At 36.6% G+C, this 20,742-nt stretch overlaps 2 protein-coding genes across 2 annotated transcripts; one reads left to right on the top strand and one right to left on the bottom strand.

The window, feature by feature from the left end:
* The first annotated feature begins 9,187 nt into the window (after window positions 1-9,187).
* Window positions 9,188-11,444, top strand: LOC127795273 (trimethyltridecatetraene synthase-like). The gene is made up of 2 exons (XM_052326849.1): window positions 9,188-10,198; window positions 10,700-11,444. The coding sequence occupies exons 1-2, from the start codon at window positions 9,293-9,295 to the stop codon at window positions 11,324-11,326; spliced, it is 1,533 nt and encodes a 510-aa protein (XP_052182809.1). The 5' UTR covers window positions 9,188-9,292; the 3' UTR covers window positions 11,327-11,444.
* Window positions 11,445-18,130: 6,686 nt separating this feature from the next.
* Window positions 18,131-20,451, bottom strand: LOC127795177 (serine/threonine-protein kinase RIPK-like). The gene is made up of 5 exons (XM_052326688.1): window positions 19,853-20,451; window positions 19,439-19,574; window positions 19,219-19,355; window positions 18,998-19,121; window positions 18,131-18,922 (listed from the first exon to the last, which is right to left on the bottom strand). Exons 1-5 carry the CDS (start codon window positions 20,243-20,245, stop codon window positions 18,423-18,425), a joined length of 1,290 nt encoding a protein of 429 aa, XP_052182648.1. The 5' UTR covers window positions 20,246-20,451; the 3' UTR covers window positions 18,131-18,422.
* Window positions 20,452-20,742: the final 291 nt, after the last annotated feature.

Genomic DNA, 20,742 nt, shown 5'->3' with positions numbered 1-20,742 from the left:
ACCTCGAAACTTTTAAAAATTCACTCTTATTTATTATTTCATACTACTTCTTTTTAATGTCGTACCTGAGATTTTGAAACCTTAAGGAAAAATGTAAAAATGGGCTCTCAAATCTGATTAGCCAGTCAGCAATCGAGAGGCAACAAGCCACTAGTGACAGTGAGCGACGAAGCAAGAGGCAAGAGCGGCGAGCCACCGACCAAGAGGATAAGGCGAGCTAGCGAGGGAAAGCAACTGAGTAGCGAGAGACGAGAGTGAGAGCGAGAGGGTGACAGAGCAGTGAGAAGAAAGAGAGGTAGCCAGCGACGGAGCAATGATCGACGAGAGAGAGGGTGAGACTTGAGAGTGAATGCAGGAGTGACAGAGCGAGAGAGGTAGGCAGGGCAACAAGCTAAAACGAGAAAAGGAGAATGGCAAGGGCGAAACTATGTTTGCAGAGGGGAAGGGGGTGGGCGGCTGGGCAGTGGGCCTTTACAAACAGGGAGGGTTTCCAATTTATGGGCCCCCAAATAGTCTAATATTCATGGGCCCTGAGGCAACCGTCTCATGGGCCTCATGAAAGGTTTGACCCTACTTGTTGTTGTCAAAATATAATAATAAATTTGTTTGTAGCGGAAGAGTGTCTCAGGTGTAGTCTTTGAGAGACTTATAGAGAAAGAAATCGGTTAGCGGCTCAGGTGAGCGCCATAATTCTCGGCGGGCATTTCGAGCTCTTTCTCGAATTTGTAAGGCGAGAATATTGGAGGTAGGATTGACTATGTTCTTCCCAATCGCGGGTGAATAGTGATTGGAGATGAAGTCTCTTGGGTTTGTAGTCTCTTGGAAGGGTTTCTTGAATAGTTGGGAGAGAGACTTTAGGGTCAAGGTAGCCCATGAGAGCCTCTCGAATAGTTGTGACTGAGCAACGTGTGCATTCCTAATAGGATCTCTCAAAGGTCTCGAGAAATGCTCTTGGGTGAGGTCACTCAGTTTTCTCTTGATCTCAGTCATTTGATCTTAATCACTCGATTGATGTCTTTCAGATCTCTTAGTCATTCGATGACTTTATGCATTGATGACTTGTTTCTGTAAAAATTTTGTGAGCCCATTTTCTTAGACACAACACTATTGTTGTAACCTGAAAACTACGACAATAGAAATTTGTTCAAGGTAGGGGAAATCGTTGCTCGATGCCTGAAGGATTAGCCAGCAGATGAGTCATTTCGGAGAGAGGAAACCAAGTTCTTTCGGAGAGAATAAGCCCTCTCGAAGAGAAAAAATTCTACCGGAGAAAATAAGCCTTCTCGGAAGGAAAACTGAGCGAAAAGAAGCCTTGTGGGGAGATCGTCGGTCTTGCAGAGTAACACTCTTCCGGGAATAGAGGTAGCTCTTTGACGGTTGGAGGCTTTGACCGTAATGGCTCTCGAAGAGGTTCCTATTGGCTTTTGGAGAAAGCTGCGATTATCCCAAAAATGTGCTTTGAAAAGCCTGGAGAGGGCTGACATTCTATTGGAAGGATCGAAGAAGCCTCAACTGCTTTTTTGGAGAGACTACAACCAAAGATGGAAATTAGAAGGCTTACAGGAAAAACTTCCCTCAAAGACCCTCTGACGAGCAAGTCAGCACATGGAAAAAGAAATGACTGTGAAAAAGAATTCAAATGCTTCGAAAAGAAAAAGACTAAAGAATGTGCATTGGTTACCAGATGTTTAGGTCCTCGCAATTGTGTTGTGTCTTTCCTTTTATATATAGAGATCTGGTGGTAAGTCAATGATTCGTCTCTCGGAGAACATATCTCCGAGAGGATTCTTCTCCCAAAAATGATGTGCCCAAGGGAACATCTTTGAAAGGGTCTCTCGAAGAAAGCCTCTTCGAGAGACCTCTCGAGGGTCTCTCAGAGGCAGGGTACAACAACTACCAAACGCAATACTTTTAGTAAATTTTACTATTTACACATTTTTTAATTATTCTCTTTTTAGCTTTCTAATGCTTCTATTTTATATTTTTGATAAAATTAATTTGTAATATATATATATATATATATTGGTCAAGATGATGATATTATGATATTATCTCGATGATTCTTAATAAAAGATTTTTCAAATATCCTAAACAGAGCCGGCCCTATAGTATGGCCAGCAAGGCGGGCCGCCTGGGGCCCCCAAATTAGGAGGGCCCCAAAATTTAAAATTTTGTTATTTATATATATATATATATTATTTTTAATAATAAATATTTTATTAAAAAATTAAATACAAAATAAAATTTGATGAAAATATCAATGATAATAAAACAAAATCTGTTGAAAAATTCTTTAGAATTGATTATTTTATGTACACGATTGATCAACTCATTTCTTCACGTCGAAATAGATTTGAGTAATTTGGAATATATGAAAAAAAAAATAGATTTCTATGCAATTATAAGAAATTAAAATCAATGGATGAAGATGTTTTAAAAGGATATTGTTTGAATCTTAAAAATGTTCTTAAGTTTGATGGACTTTCTAATATAGATGGTTTGGATTTATTTTTAGAATTAGGAGTGTTAAGAGAAACTTTTTAAGAGAAAAAAATAGTACATTAAAAAATATTCACTACATCAAAATAGTTGATTATTTTCCAAATGCTTATATTGTTTGCTTATAGAATATTATTCACAATTCTAGTTTCAGTGGCTTCTGTTGTAAAAAAATTTCAAAATTGAAATTGATAAAGTCATATTTGAGGTCAACTATGTCCCAAGAAATATTAAATATATTAATTATATTATTCATTGAAAATGGTTTATTAGATAAACTTAATTATGGAGATTTAATCAATAATTTTGTATCTCAAACGATAAGAAAAATTAATTTTATATAAAACTGAATATAGTTCAACGCATATTTGTGGAATAAAATTTGCTCATTATTGGTGAATTTTACCTTTTTAATGTTATCAGTTTAATGCTTTATTTTGTTTTCTTCTATAGAAAAATCAGGAATGTATAGCTTTTTACTCAAGTTGCATTGACCTTTTTAGAGTTTCAAGAAAAAATTAATTTTGTTTTTTCTTTCTTTATTGTAATAGGTTGTTTAGCATATTTTAATCGCTGAGATATTATATTTTAATTAAAAATTTACTATCATTAAGAAATTATCAGATTTTATAGTTGATTGAACTTTAACTTTTTTTTTAATTTAATGAAATGATAAAAAAAATTAGTAAAAAATATATTATTTATTTTTTTATAAAAAAATTAATACTTTTAAGAAGGCCTTGATAAATTTTTTCGTCTAAAACCCCTAAATTGGTTGGACCGGCTCTAATCCTAAATACCTAATTTATTAATTTTCACCTAGTTAGAAGATAGGCAAAGTTGGTAGTATCTCTATGTCATAGTGTGACTCTTTAGTGTGTACATTATAGGTGATTTTAGGTTCATATATAAGTGTGTATGTAGGTGCACTTCTATCTAAATGTTTTATTTTGAAAAGTTAATGTGCTTCTCGCTCAAGAAGAAAGGCTGACCACCTCGAATGGACAAATGAGGAATCACCCGAAACTATTCGTAAATATAAACTAAGAATTTTTTTTTTTTTTTTTTATTTACTTGGAGTGTTCAACTTTTTCCCGACTAAAAATTTAAATGAAATTTTATATGACGAGGATGGAATGCTGCTGATTATATAGTTTTGTAAACAAATTTAAGCAAAGATAAATTTAACATAACAATAAAATAAATTTATTTTACTGAAATACTACTAAAACACTCGAGTCTAATATTTTGACTGATACTCTATATTAATGTTTTATATTTATATTGATATAATATTATATATAATATAAAACATCATTAAAAATATTAAACTTAAGTATTTAAATAATATTTTTATTTATTTCGTGTAGATAAGTTGGAAGGTTTCAAAGATTCCAACAAAATGTATGGTGTGAAGATGTCACTAAACTTTAGAATTTTTTATGGTTGTTATAACAAGCACTCTAAGATCCTCGTGAAGGCCCGCCTGGATCTGGTTGGTTCACTGTGACTAAGCATTGATTTTATAAGGATGTCATAATATGTTTAGATAGTGGACCATTACTAATTTTATTGACTCTGCCCAACAATAAGCCTATTGCGTAGTATTGGGTCTAGTCTCTAGGACCCATTCCATCAATGTCAGCTTAAGAGCATCTTCTATACCTTCATCACCATTAATACTATATAAGAGATATATTTTTTTATACCATTAATACCTTCATCACCATTAACAGGTCTCAATTGTCTCGAGATTCTCAGCTCCTAATCCACTTACAACAACCGGTGACATGCAAATGACTCTCCTCTTCTCTCCTATATAAGAGGTATATTTTTTTCAATCCAACAAAAACTCTATCGCCTTAAGCTCTTACTTAAGTATAGTGTTTATAGGTACCACCCTCTCACCATGCAGGTCATTGTTGTCTCAAGACTTTCGTTTGATCATCCTCTTTTAAATCGAAAGGAACACATAATATTCATTAATTAAGATATAAATGAGAAAAAATGAGATATAAAAAGTATTACATATAAAATTACTTTCTATTGTGTTTGTAAAATTATTTTATGACTCTTGAAAAAGAAGTCACGTGAAGGGTTTTTCCAGATAAAGTCATCTCTTTCTCTCTTCAGATAAATTTATCTTGATCCTTACAAATAAGAAAAAATGACGCATATATCTTCCAGTGCATTCTAAAAAATTTAACAAACAATTTGACTCAAATATTATAATACTTCATAGCCTTATCTTGATTATTTCATATTTTGGTTCGAAAAGTAGTCTAACCTTATCTTGATACAACTTTATATTACTCATTTTAACAAACATTATTTTAAAACATAACTCAAATTCAATTCAATGGTTTCCCATTCCTAACCATAGTTGCAAAGATCATGAGGATGAATTGTGGTGTTTTGTCAATTTATAAGAATGGAAATTACCAATAATCGCTTAATGTAGCAGTTGCAGGCAACATTTTCTGCCAAGATAACCATTGCCATCTACTACCCCTGCTATCCCATTAACCAGGCCATATAATGATATTTATTTTATATTTTTTGATTATTATAAGTTAAAATATGATATATCAATGGTAGTACTATAATTATAAATTAAATAAATTATATCTAGATTCTTTATGGTTCGGGTCATTAACAAGAAAATTTATATTCAAAGTTTAGCTTAATTTTTTGCACAGACGCAAGGGCGGAGTCACATGGGGCCCAGTGAGGGCAGTTGCCCCCACTGGGCCAAAGATTTTTTTTTTTTAATTTTATATTATTAAAAAAAATTAATATTGAGATTAGAAAAAGAAAATTATAAAGTCTAACTTTTAGATCTCATTTTTTTAACAATGCCCAACCCAAGGGGAGCCAAACCCACTACCCACCCCATTAGGGCTCCCACTCCCAGCTTCCTCCTCCTTTTTTGCCTCTACTGACTCTAAATCTTGACTCCCCTCTGCAGACACATCATATAAAAATATTTTTAAATTAATAAAAGAACTTTTAAAAATATTTTTAAACTATAAATTATGTTGGCGCATTACTTATTTCAATTTGATACAATTCAAAGCTTATAGTTTGACAACTTAAGAAAAAAATAACTTAAAATGATTCTTGTTCTTTTTTTTAAATTTTCATGACCTTAACTACCATTCCGTTTGATTGCTCTGAAAGTCTTAATGTGTTTGTATTTATATTGATATAATATAATATATAAAATATCATTACAAATATTAAACTTAAGTATCTAAATAATATTTTTATTTATTTCATGTAGGTAAGTTGGAAGGTTTCAAAGGTTCCAAATATACGGTGTGAAGATGTCACTAACTTAGAATTTTTTATGGTTGTTATAGCAACCATTCTAAGATCCTCGTGAAGGCCCTACCTTGACGTGGTTGGTTTATTGTGATTAAGTATTGATCGTTGATAAAGATGTCATAATATGTTTAGATAATGGACTGTACTAATTTTATTGGACTTGGCCTAACAATAAGCCCATTGATTAATACTGGGCCTGATCCTCAAGACCCATCTCAACAACGTCAGCTCAACAATATCCCACTTCCTCTCATCGCCATGCCAAGATTCCTGCACCTGAAATAGGTCTCAACTGCCCCAATATTCTTGATTCATAATCCACTTGCAACAATCAATGACACGAAAATGACTCTCCCCTTCTCTCCTATATAAGCTAGTTGGTCATTAGGCAAGGTATATTCTTTTCAATCCAACAGAAACTCCTTAAACTTTTACTTACTTGAGTGTCGGAGTGCTTGCAAGTGCCACATTCTCGTTGTGCAGATCATTGTTGCCTTTAGACTTTCGTTTGATCATCTCTTCTTGGGCTAGAAGAAACAGATAGTATTTGTTAATTAAAATAGAAATTAAAAAAAAAAGAGATATAGAAAGTATTACAAACAAAATTACTTTTTATTGTATTTATTAAATTATTTTGCAACTTTTGAAAAAAAAAAGTCAGACTTCTTGTCTGAGTTTTTCCAAATAAAATTATCTATTTCTCTTTCTAAATAAATTTATCTTGATTCTTACAAATAAGAAAAAATGACGTTTATGTCTTCCAGTGCATTTTAAAAAATTTAACAACCAATTTAATAAAAAATATTGAAATGTTTCGTAGTCTTATTTTTCATATTTTAATTCGAAAAGTATTATAATATTATCTCGATACAATTTTATCTTACTCATTTTAACAAACGCTACCTTATAACATAACTCAAATTCAATTCAATGGTTTCCAACTCCTAACCTTAGTTGCAGAGATTGTTAGGATGAATTGTGGTGTTTTGTCAATTTATAAGAAGTGAGATGACCAATAATCACTTAATATAGCGATTGCAGGTAATTTTTTCTATCAAGATAATCGTTACCATCTATTACCCTTGCTATCCCATTAACTAGGCCACGTAATGATATTCTTTTTATATTTTTTATTATTATAAGTTGAAATATGATATATCAATCATAGTATTGTAATTATAAATTAAGTAAATTATATCCAGATTCTTTATGATTTAGGTCACTAACAAGAAAATCTTTATCCAAAGTTCGGCTTAATTTTATGTTCAGACACCTCATATAAAGATATTTTTAAGCTAACAAAAGAACTTTTAAAAATATTTTTAAACTATAAATTATGTTGGCGCATTACTTAATTTCAATTTGATGCAATTCAAAGCTTATAAGTACAAACAACTTAAATGATTCTTCTTTTTCGTCTTTTTTAATTTTCATGACCTTACCTACCGTTACGTTTGATTGCTCTGAAAGTCTTCCAAAATTTTCCGGGAAAATGAAGAGCAGTGGGAAAGACATTTTCCGAGACGAGTCAATGGTCAGCCCATTCATATTATCTTCTTTTTCTTACCCTTTTTCCTTGCAATTGCAGAGAAAAGACATTCCAACAAACTTGATAACGACTTAAGTTTTTTGATCAATGGAACAACCATGATGCAGACTTCTTGGCTGATTCCAGCCGTCTGATTTTAATCTTATTGGTGTCGTATCAGTAGTGGTTGAGTTAGACATCGAATCATCGTCTTAAATTTGTGTGCCAAACTCAATTATTAATCAAATTTAATATATAAAATTAAGATTTCAAGAGTCTGAGATGATGGGTTTAATTTAATTGCGTTCTGACACAACAATTTTTTTTTTCTTCTTTTGTCCATCTTCATAAGGATTAAATTCACATCAAATTTAAAGTTTAAGGGTTAGATTTGGCCAAACTTATAATTTAATTGTGTGATAATTTAAATTTTTTGTTATTTTAATTATATTCTTAGATTATATATTTTTGAGTGAGTTACACACCTCGCAATTAGAACATACAATACACATGCGGATAAAGAAATACTTAATAAGCAAAAACTTAAAAACTAGAAATACACCCAAACAAAGCTTCAACGGGTAGATATGGTTATAGACAGTGGCAATGATGGTACTTGACGTTTTTCTCAAGCCTTTGCTTTTGGTACTAAAAAAGGAAAAACGCCACTATTAGCAAAAAAATTGATTCTAATCGCTCCGCACACCACAATAGTCACCACTAGAGCCTTCATCTAGTGATCTTTTCATTCATTGTCGGATTTATCCTGCCACCACCACCACGACACTTCATTGCTCATGTTCTTTGCCTTTAGCAACGACACATTTGTTGTCGCAGTCCACATACTCGCTCGATCAAAGAACAACATCTTCTTCTATAGTCTTCAATTAATCTCAAATGCATCAACAAGACAAGTCATGTCACCCAAAGTGGTTGCATATCAAAGTCCTTGCATTTGCAATGTATTTTCCAATCAATTGCAATGCACAAACACACACACACACACATGGGTCACCCCTTACACTCTTTATTTAACTTTCCCAGGTCTCGGTCTTCTACTTTTTAATTCATCCAATTAAGTTATTGTAAGTACTTGACCATGGACTTTGAAGTCTTTGCACCATAAAATTAAATTATTTATATTTATATATATGTAATTAGATGTGACTCAATAAAATTAATTAAATGACATTTGATAATAATAAAATTATTTTAGAAATTAATTATTATTTAAAAAATAATGAATACTTTTTTAAAATAAAATAAATACACTTAGAAGTTATAGTCAAATTATGTCATAGGCATTGAGTTTGGAGTTGTTTGAGCTTGGAAAATTTCGGTACTTAGAGTAGTGTTTGTTAATTAAGATATAGATAGAAAAAAAGTAAAATATAAAAAATATTATAAATAAAAATATTTTTTATTATATTTATTAAATTTATTTGACAACTTTTAAAAAAGAATCACATGATTTTTTATTTTGAACTTTATAGATAAATTTATCTCTTTCTGTTCAAATAAATTTATTTTAAACCTTATAAATAAGAAAAAATAATACATATGTGTCTCATAAAAGTCTTAGAATAATTTTCAATTTTATTTTAATCATTCATATCTTAGTTTGAAAAGTATTTCAATTTTATTTTGATACAATGAATAAACATTACCTTAAGAGCATTCATATTTATATGTAAAGAATGTGATTTATAAAATAAAAAAAAGTGTGTTTAAATAATATTATTTATGGAATATTAGTATTAATAAATTATACTATCTTTCCTATTTTTGAAAAGGGGAAACATAAGGGTCCGCAAGCACAATTGCTTGAGAAGAGAGGCCACTCGACTATATAAATAGGGATTCGCAGGCTTCAACATTCATCAACATTCCGACCTTCAGAAGTGCCCTACGGCCACCACTTCAACCTCCGCCGCAGCAATGGAAACGCTATCATGGACATCCTTTGCCGCCGCATGGCTGGCGACGGCAGCTCTCCTCCTTCTCTCAACACATCTCCGCCGCCGCCGCAAGATCAACCTGCCGCCAGGTCCCAGGCCGTGGCCCATCATCGGCAACCTCAACCTCATCGGATCACTCCCGCACCGCTCAATCCACAACCTGTCGCAGAAGTACGGCCACATCATGCATCTCCGCTTCGGCTCCTTCCCCGTTGTCGTCGGCTCCTCCGTGGAGATGGCCAAGGTCTTCCTCAAAACCATGGACGTTACCTTCGCTTGCCGCCCCAAAACGGCAGCCGGAAAATACACCACCTACAACTACTCCGACATCACGTGGTCGCCGTACGGGGCTTACTGGCGGCAAGCTCGGAGAATGTGCCTGATGGAGCTGTTTAGCGCGAAGCGGCTCGAATCGTTCGAGTACATTCGGGTGGAAGAGCTGACCTCTTTGCTGAAGGAGCTGTACAAGTGTTCCGGCAAGCCCATCTTGCTGAAGGACCAAATGTCGACGGTAAGCCTGAACGTGATCAGCCGGATGGTGCTAGGGAAGAGGTACCTGGACCAGGAGGAGGAGTCGCCGGTGACGCCTGAGGAGTTCAAGAAGATGCTGGACGAGCTGTTCTTGCTGAACGGCGTGTTCAACATCGGAGACTCGATCCCTTGGATCGATTTCCTGGACTTGCAGGGGTACGTGAAGAGGATGAAGGCTTTGGCGAAGAAGTTCGATGTGTTCTTGGAGCATGTACTGGACGAACACAACGACAGGAGACAAGCGGAGGGGGAGAACTTCGTGGCCAGGGACATGGTCGACGTTCTTCTGCAACTCGCCGATGACCCCAATAACGAGGTCAAGCTAGAAAGGCATGGAGTCAAGGCTTTTACCCAGGTATTTATCTTTAGATATATTGGTCTCAATATATCGGGAGAATGTAGAGTCGTCCAACTGTTTATCAATATATCTTTTCTTATTTATAGAATTATCAAAAGATGAAATCCTTCCCCTCAAGGTCCCCACACCCTGCACATGGTCCCCACACTCTGCACCACGCACGCACGCACGTGAGATAGAATTATCCTTATCTTTATATAAACAATCGGTGTCACTCAAATACGTTCATCTGTTGCACACGCACCACGCTTACTGGATAGTAACACCAAAGTTTGGATTTTTCTTTTAATATTATGATAGATGCATTATGCATCATAAAGTTTGTCCCCACTTTCTTATCCTTGCAATTATTAACATGATTTCACCAAAAGATGTTTCGTCTGCGGACCCAGAGGGCTGCTATCTAGCTAGCTTGCTTTATTAGGGATTGCTATATTATTATTTTGAGTCTTAAGAGTGACTTACTTACTTAGGTGATTATGATTGATTTGCCCATAGGACCTACTCGCCGGTGGAACCGAGAGCTCGGCCGTGACCACAGAATGGGCAATCTCCGAGATAATAAAGAGACCAGAGGTTTTTGACAAGGCAGTCGAAGAGTTGGACCGAGTCATCGGTAGAGATAGATGGGTCGAAGAGAAAGACATCCCGAAGCTGCCTTACATAGAGGCTATTGTCAAAGAGACGATGAGAATGCACCCTGTAGCACCGATGTTGGTCCCTCGGTTCTCTCGCGAGGATTGCCAGGTGGCCGGCTACGACATTCCCAAGGGAACTCGAGTGCTCGTCAATGTCTGGACAATCGGAAGGGACCCTTCGTTGTGGGATGAGCCGGAGGAGTTTCGACCGGAGCGGTTCATCGGAAAGGCAATCGACGTCAAGGGGCAAGATTACGAATTGCTGCCATTTGGGTCCGGGCGCAGGATGTGCCCTGGATACAGTCTCGGTTTGAAGGTGATCCAGGCCAGCTTGGCCAATCTTCTCCATGGATTTACATGGAGTTTGCCCGACAACACGAAGCTAGGTGATCTAAACATGGAGGAAACATTTGGACTCTCCACACCTAAGAAGATCCCTCTGGTTGCACTGGTCCAGCCTAGGCTTTCCCCAGAACTTTACAAGTAATCTCTGAATATGGTCTTCTGGTTTTGTATGTCTCAATAAGTATTACCATTACAAAGGAACTTGTGTGTAACAGGGTTACCAATTAAAACTAGTTTTAATCTATCTGTATTAGTCGCCATTCCTCCCTGTTCTCAAGTTATGTGTAAGCGAGTACTTCAATACTATATTATTTAGGCGAGAAGTTGCTTTGAGCTCATATTGGTGGCGAGTTGATAACGAAAATTTAACTCTATGTAAACGTGTTGTTAATGAGTTAATAAAATAGTTATAATTTTGTGAATGTCAAAATACAACAATATATCTAGCATTTATCCATTATGTGGGGTCGTGTATATAAATTCTAGATAGATTTTCATGCATTTTTATCTTTTATCATATTTTCATGTCAATGTCAAAGTGTCATCTAAAAATAGTAGTATTATAGGAGGTCAAGCTAGTGAGACTAATGAACTGGCCATTCTCACCTTTGCAAATGCGAAAAGGTCTCATTTTGGCCGTTGGGCTTATCTTTGGTTGTAGGGGGTTTTTGAACATTTAACCATTTCATTCATACAATGGTAACAAGGGGGAAGTTGCTCCAAGTTAATTATAACTTCGCTGGCAAAGGGAGTTAGGTGTGGAAAGTCTGATTGTTTCCGCCATGTCCAGATCCTCCGACTTCGTATCATCTGGTAAACTCCATCTAAATCCATGGAGAAGATTGGCCAAACTGGCCTGGAACACCTTCAATCCAAGGTTGTATCCCAGACACATTCTACGCCCAGACTCAAACGGTAACAACTGAAAAGCCTGCCCCTTGATGTCGATCGCCTTCTCAATGAACCTCTCTGGTTGAAACTCCCTTGTCTCATCCCACAAAGCAGGAGAATTGAAGATGAAGATAAGGAGAGAAGCTGGAGAAGAAATTGGAAAATTGAAGAAGTAGGGTTAAAAAGAAGTGGGCAGGACAAGAGGGGGAGTGTGCGGCGGAAAACGAGAAGAACAGAGGAGAACAGGGGCGGCGGAAGAAGACGTTCAGAACGGCAGTGAGGCAGAGAGAGATCGGCGAAAGCTCGGGCGAAGCAGGGCGGCAGGCGGGACCCACGGAGCTGAAGCAAGGACCAGATCTGGGTCTCAGATCTGAAGCAGGGGAGAATTCTTATTTAATTTAATTTAATTTCTTTATGCTCTCACTGTTGATTTGAGTTCTAATTTATTTCTCTGTAATTTTATTAAACTAAGAGCATGTTATGATCGAAATTATGACGGTTGTTAGTTTTATATTTAACGTAGTGGTCAAGTGATTAGTTATCACCACCTTTTTATTTTGGTATCTGTTAATTATTGATTTAGTCTTACTGCCACGATACAACAGTTGTAAACGTGGCCTATATTTACTCATTTCAGTTTCTTTTGTAAGGCTATTTAACAGCCAAGTTGGTTATTCAATTTAGATAGTCTTGTGCGTGTGATTTTCTCCATCTTCTCTGTTTTATATTTCCTAACAATTGGTATCAGAGCCCCATAACAGGGGTCTGGTTAAACAGAAGCAACAGTCTTCTACGAGCGATTTACAAATGGCGACAGAGAGTTCATTTGTACAGCCAGCCGTTCCGAAGTTTGATGGGTATTATGATCATTGGGCGATGCTCATGGAGAACTTCTTGCGATCAAATGAGAATTGGGGGTTGGTGGAAAATGGCGTTCATGCGGTTCCTACAGCAACAGAAGGTGTTGTTCTCACTGATGCACAGAGAAAGCATATTAATGACCAGCAGTTGAAGGATTTGAAAGCAAAGAACTATTTATTTCAGGCATTAGATCGTTCTATCCTAGAGACAATTCTTAACAAGAAGACTTCGAAGGATATATGGGATTCTATGAAGCAGAAATATCAAGGTACATCACAAGTAAGACGTGGAAATCTGCAAGCTCTTCGAAAGGAGTTTGAAGTTCTTCATATGAAGACTGGAGAAACTGTGAACGAGTATTTTTCTCGCACTCTTACCATCGCCAACAAGATGAAAGCAAATGGTGAGGATAAGGGTAATACTGCTATTGTTGAGAAAATTTTAAGATCCATGAAGCCTAAGTTTGATAATGTTGTGTGTTCCATTGAGGAATCTAAAGATATTGATACTCTAACCATTGATGAACTGCAAAGTAGCCTAATTGTGTATGAACAACGCATGAGTTCCCATGTTGAGGAAGATTAATTCTTGAAGATTACTCATGGTGATCACTCAGGTCGTGGTCGTGGCAATTATAAAGGAAGGGGAAGAGGTCGAAATAGGAGGTTTTTTGATAAGGCTATAGTGGAATGTTATAATTGTCACAAGTTAGGACATTTTGCATGGGAATGTCCAAGCAAAGAAACAGAGGCAAATTATGTAGAGAATCAAGAAGAGATGCTGTTAATGACATATATGGATCTGAACAAAGCTAGTAGAGAAGATGTATGGTTTCTAGACTCTGGATGCAGCAATCATATGTGTAGAAAGAAGGAATATTTCTCAAATCTTGATGGGAATTTTCGAGACTCTGTGAAGCTTGGCAACAACACAAGTATGGCTGTTCTAGGAAAAGGAAATGTTAGGCTGCAAATGAATGGCATAACTCAAATCATTACAAGTGTATTCTATGTACCCGAGCTGAAAAGTAATCTGCTAAGTATTGGACAGTTGCAAGAAAAAGGTCTTACTATTTTATTTCAACATGGCAAATGTAAGGTGTTCCATTCACAGAAAGGTTTGATTATGGAATCGAAAATGTCCTCAAATCGGATGTTTGTCTTGCGTGCTTTATCTCAGCCTATAGTATCCACTTGTTTCAACACAATCACAGAAGATATTGTGCAGCTTTGGCATTGTCGGTATGGACATTTGAGTTTTAAAGGTTTAAAGACTCTTCAGCAAAAGCAAATGGTAAATGGATTACCACAACTTCAACCTCCCTCCAAGTTATGCAAGGATTGCTTGGTAGGGAAACAACACAGGGATTCATTTCCAAAGAGAAGTACCTAGCGAGCTGCAGAGATTCTTCAGTTAGTACATGCGGATATTTGTGGACCCATTACTCCCATGTCTAACTGCAACAAAAGGTACCTGCTTACTTTCACTGATGATTTTAGTAGAAAAACATGGGTTTATTTTTTGGTAGAAAAATCAGAAGCCTTTACTGTTTTCAAGAATTTTAAGACTCGTGTTGAGAAGGAAACCAGTTCTTTTCTGAAAAGCCTGCGAACTGATCGTGGAGGTGAGTTCACATCCCAGGAATTTGTAACCTTCTGTGATGTAAATGGCATACAACGATAGCTAACAGCTGCATATACACCCCAACAGAATGGTGTTGCGGAACGCAAGAATAGAACTATCATGAATATGGTTCGAAGTATGCTGGCAGCGAAGAAACTTCCCAAGACTTTTTGGCCTGAAGCAGTAAATTGGACAATGCATGTTCTAAATAGAAGTCCAACTTTCGCAGTTCAAAACAAGACCCCAGAAGAAGCTTGGAGTAAAGTTCAGCCTTTAGTTGATTATTTTAGAGTTTTTGGATGCATTTCTCATGTTCATATTCCTAACAATAAGAGAACTAAGTTAGATGACAAGAGTTTCAGTTGTGTTTTGTTGGGAGTTAGTGAAGAATCAAAGACTTACAGACTTTATGATCCAGTTTCACAAAAGATTATTATCAGTAGAGATGTTATATTCAAAGAAGACAAGCACTGGGATTGGGAGAAGAAGTATGAACCAGGTATTATATGTGATTTGGAATGGGGTGATTCTGAAGAAGCAGTCATTGTAAATGAAGAAGAAAATGAATCAAATGTTGATGCTGATGTAGAAGAAAATGCAGCAGTAAATGCAGATGATGATGCTATTGAAACAGATTCTCAACTTACCACAAGAAGTCGCAGACCACCTGTCTGGATGAGTAATTATGAAATTGGAGAAGGTTTTTCCGAGGAAGAAAATGAAGTTCACCTTGCCATGTTTGCAGTTGTTGATCCTATTTATTTTGACGAAGCAATTAAAAGTGACAAATGGAGGACAGCTATGGATGTGGAAATGGAAGCAATAAAGAAAAATGGTACTTGGGAATTAACAGAATTACCTAAGGGAGGAAAGACAATTGGAGTAAAGTGGGTTTATAAGACCAAGCTAAATGAAAATGGAGAAATAGAAAAGCACAAAGCTCAGCTTGTAGCAAAAGGTTATACACAGCAATATGGGGTGGACTATACTGAAGTTTTTGCACCTGTGGCACGTATGGAGACAATCCGTTTGGTGATTGCACTTGCAGCTCAAAGATGGTGGTCCATTTATCAATTGGATGTAAAATCTGCATTCTTACATGGTGAGTTGAATGAAGAGGTCTTTGTGGAGCAGCCTTATGGTTATGTGCAAAAAGGAAATGAGCACAAAGTTTATAAGCTAAAGAAGGCACTTTATGGGCTTAAGCAAGCACCCTGTGCTTGGTACAGTTGCATAGAAGCATATTTTATGAAGGAAATGTTTGAAAAGTGTGACTATGAGCATACTCTATTCATCAAGACTAACAAGGAAGGTAAAATTTTGATCGTAAGTTTATATGTTGATGATCTAATCTTTATTGGAAATGATGAATCAATGTTTACAGAATTTAAACATTCAATGAAGCATGAGTTTGATATGACTGATCTTGGTAAGATGAGGTACTTCCTTGGTCTTGAAGTCTTGCAAAAGTCTGATGGAATTTTTGTTAACCAGAAGAAATATGCCTCTGAGGTACTGTACAGGTTTGGAATGGATAAAAGTAATTCTGTTTTTAATCCCATTGTTCTTGGTTGCAAGCTTGTGAAGGATGAAGGAGGAGTTAAAGTAGACAAGACTTACTATAAGCAAATTGTAGGAAGCCTCATGTACCTCACAGCCACTCGACCAGATTTAATGTTTGTAGTAAGCATCATTAGTAGGTATATGGAGAATCCTACTGAACTACATCTACAGATAACAAAAAAGGTGTTGCGTTATCTAAAAGGAACAACTGATTTTGGGATTTTTTTACAGAAAGAGAGGAGATGATGAACTAGTTGCTTACACTGATAGTGACTATGCTGGAAATTTAGAAGATAGAAAGAGTACATCAGGCTATGTTTTTCTATTGAGTTCAGGGGCAATCTCTTGGTCATCAAAAAAAACAACCAGTGGTGAGTCTATCTACCACAGAGGCAAAGTTCATTGCTGCAACTTCATGTGCATGTCGAGCAATATGGCTAAAAAGAGTTCTGGGAAAACTGGATCAAAATCAAAGCAAGTCATGTGTAATTCAATGTGATAGTAGCTCTGCAATCAAGCTTTCCAAGAATCCTGTAATGCATGGTCGAAGCAAGCACATAGATGTTCGTTTTCATTTTCTTTGAAATATTACAAAGGATGGTATTGTTGAGTTGGTGCACTGTGATACACAAGATCAATTGGCTGATATAATGACTAAGCCACTCAAGTTGAACACCTTTGTCAAGCTGCGAGAACAATTGGGAGTCTGTTCTGGGAATGATATAAACTGAAGTTCATAGCATTCAGTTTAAGGGAGGAAATGTTAGTTTTATATTTAACGTAGTGGTCAAGTGATTAGTTATCACCACCCTTTTATTTTGGTATCTGTTAATTGTTGATTTAGTCTTACTGCCACGATCCAACAGTTGTAAACGTGGCCTATATTTACTTATTTCAGTTTCTTTTGTAAGGCTATTTAACAGCCAAGTTGGTTATTCAATTTAGATAGTCTTGTGCGTGTGATTTCCTCCATCTTCTATGTTCTATATTTCCTAACAACGGTATAATTTTTATAATTTCATGTGATTGAATGATTTAAATTATGTTAAGTTGTGTGGTATTAATTGTAATATTTGTAAATATTTGATCACTATTTACATGATTTGATGCCTAACTTTGAGATCGAGAGGAGATAGATTAAAGAATAGATCGTATGTACCATGCATCATAAAGTAAAATTGAGTGAAAACAAAATTTAATTTTTTTGTATAGCTTTAAGCGATAAAGTGGCTCACAAGTCATACCATAATCTAGGAATTTTACAAATTCTAATATATTTTTATTTAATTAAATTTTTATAGAGATATAAGGAGTTATTAAATAAGAGTAAAATCATCGTAAACTACAGATAAGATAACGAATACATTAAGAGATTTCGCCGTGACATACTTAATTCACTAATTTATTCACATAAAATCTATAAATTGCATTGCATAACTAGGTTGATATATGTGTCTTAATTATCAAAATTAATTGATTTTTCTTGTTTGGGTCACCATTTGAATCATTTTATTTTTTAGATTAATTAATTTAATTAAGTTCTTAAGATTTAATAGGTTTAACTTAAGATAGATAATTCTATAATTTCGATACTTAAATAAGTTAGTTCTTGAGGAATTAATACTTAGATTCATATCCATTATCTTAGTCAGTACAAACTAATATACGATTATTAGAGCCCTTCCCTCTCGTTCATATGTTGACAAAAACTCTAGTTCCCTTGAGAATTAATGTCATAGCCAGCCACCTCGAGTTCCCTAATGTCATAGACAATAGGGCTCGTGTGATGACCATATGATGTTGGAGTAGTTGCTGGTAAGGGAGGGCAAAACTCTCTCATGTCACACACATGCCCTCCCCCAAATTCGCCCATGTGTGATTTATATATAGAGAGAGAGAACAAAACATGAGAGAATAAGTAAAACTCTCACGTCTACCGCTGTCATTCATATACCGTTTCTGGTATTACCATTTTGAGTTTTGGACAGAAAAATGGTGGACAGAAAAAATAAAACTTTTATAGTTTTCTTCGTGAAGGGTTGTTAGATAGATCGTGAATCGACTTTTATAGTTTTTTTCACGAAGAGTTGTTAGACAAATCGTGAATCGATTCTTCCACTCTGATTTGGTTTAAGTAGATATATATACATATCCTGAATGCTACGATCAAGAGTTTTATAGGTACAGAGCTTCACAGGATCCAAGCACCAAACTTTACAAAATGTAATCAACTGTTGTATATGAAAGCTGTGATTTCAAAATTTTTCATGCTAGCTAGTTCATGATGAAGCAGCCATTAATTATTCCTTGAGAGTTTTGTACAGAGCGGTGTCTGAGTGGACGGCTCGCAATTTCGTCGACCTTAGCCTGTCCCTGTGCCTGTGCCTGTGGCCTTTGCGATTCTCAGTCTTTTTCAACCCTTCTTTCCCCAAAACGCTTGTTTTATCAGTTGCATTGGGAGCAATGTACAGAAAGGATTCCAATGGAAGGTCGTCCAAGTCCATGAGAGGCTCCAAGATCTGCACCACATTACTCATTGTGGGTCTACACTTGGCATGGTGGCTCAAGCACTGGTGAGCCAGGGCTGCCGCCTTCTTGGCCCCTTGTGTCGAGTACTGCCCTTCGAGGCTCGGGTCCATCAGCCGATCAACCTTCTGGGGATCCTTGAGAAGAGGCTTTGCCCATTCCACCAGGCACTGCTCTCTGCTCGGCCGGCTCTTTTCCATGGCTCTTCTCCCTGTTAGCAGTTCCAGCAATACGACGCCGAAGCTGTACACGTCGCTCATGGTCGTCAAATGACCTACAAAGAAATTAAGGGACACTTAGGATCGCCTTCAGGCTTCATTAATAAGATAGCGAGGATTCGTGATGTTACCTGTCATGATGTATTCAGGAGCAGCATACCCCTCTGTGCCCATCACCCGCGTCGTGACATGGGTTTGGTCGCCTTGAGGGCCATCCTTTGCCAACCCAAAATCAGAGAGCTTGGCCGTGTAATCCTGGAAGAATAACAGTGGATTGCTTTAGAATTCCTCTTTAACACTCTAAATGCTTAACGTGAAACCAACATCAAGAGAGAGATTAATTAATTCATACCGAGCTTAACAATATGTTGGACGCCTTAAAATCCCTATAAATCACCGGTTTCTCTTCGCCGTGGAGGAAAGCAAGACATTTTGCGGCGCCAACTGCTATTTTTAACCTCGTCTTCCACGGCAACGAAATGGAAAACCCTGGATTAATAATTTGTTCATTAGAATTAATGAACGAATTATGCATCAATGGCGAAACGTGCATTGGTTACAGAGACATTTACTTCTGAACAGTTGGTTCTCGAGGTTGCCTCGAGCCATATATTCGTAAACAAGAAGCCTTTGCTCATCCTCGCAGCAGTAGCCGAGTAGCTTCACCAGATGGGGATGCCTCAGTTGCCCCAGAAAGATCACTTCCGCCTGATCAAAAACCAAAATGAATTCAAATGGTAAGTATATATATGTATTCAAAATCAAAATCAACTCAAGGGTAGACCAACATTAAGGCCGAGTGGGCCGGATTGATTGTTCCCCTCAAAGACTTTTCTATTATAATGCCATGAATTGGGAATTTGCTCAACAAATGGTGCAAACAAGCATAATTTATCTTTTAGAGTTTTTGCATGTAAAGTTGACAATATTAATGTGATTGATCGGTAGCCAAAAAAAAGGGAAAAAACGGAGTTTTTGATGCTCACCAGCCATTCCCGGTGGCCTTGACGGCCGTCCAAGTCCAGGAGCTTCACAGCGACGGGCTGAGCCTCCAAGCCGGGCCTCATCTTGTCATCGACGAATCCCTTGTGAACCGGACCGAACCCACCCTCGCCGAGGTAATTGCTCGACGAGAAGTTGTTGGTGATCGTTTTCAGTTCTGCGTGTGTGAAAACATGAAGGTTTGATCCGGCGAGGGAATTGGATAGGTCGCTGATGAGAGACAGCGGCGAGCCGGGGCTGCTCAAATCCACAAGCGAAAGCCTGTGAAACAAGTCCTGCTTCGAGACTCCATTGTTTCCTGCCGGCTCCAGCGCTGCTCCTTTGGGCTTGAAGCAACCCGGAAAGATGCTCCTGAGCAATTTTTTCTTCAGAACCATAGCTTATAATTATTCAGGAAGACGATGGATTTGGAGCAAATTAAGAGAAGATACATACATATATATACATATATGATGATGATGATGATGATGAAAAAAACCGGTTATCTTTGCAGGAAGATAACGCGTTGACGCCGTTACTCATAATAAATCCAAGATTTGAAAGTTGGGGTTGCATTCACTTCAGCTTGATGAAGAGATTATGGTAATAGGTGAAGCATTCAGCACTCTTAAAGGGTTCCCATTACTCCAACATTTCAGGCAGGCTGGTCCGGGACGATGACTTCTTAGTAATCTTAGAAACTGTTCATTCGAAGGTTACAGTCTACCTAGCTAGCACTGTGGGTAAGATTGGAATATTTTTTGAATTATGAAATGTTTAAAATAAGATTGAAATATATTTTAAGATTTTTATTAAATTTTTTAAAATGTATTGGATGAATCAAAATAAATAAAAACTCATATAAAAACTATTTGTTATCAATCAATTTGTTAGG

This window comes from Diospyros lotus, chromosome 2, assembly GCF_014633365.1.
Source record: "Diospyros lotus cultivar Yz01 chromosome 2, ASM1463336v1, whole genome shotgun sequence".
In the NCBI taxonomy this organism is placed as follows: Eukaryota; Viridiplantae; Streptophyta; class Magnoliopsida; order Ericales; family Ebenaceae; genus Diospyros; species Diospyros lotus.
This window is presented reverse-complemented; position numbering and strand designations above follow the sequence as displayed.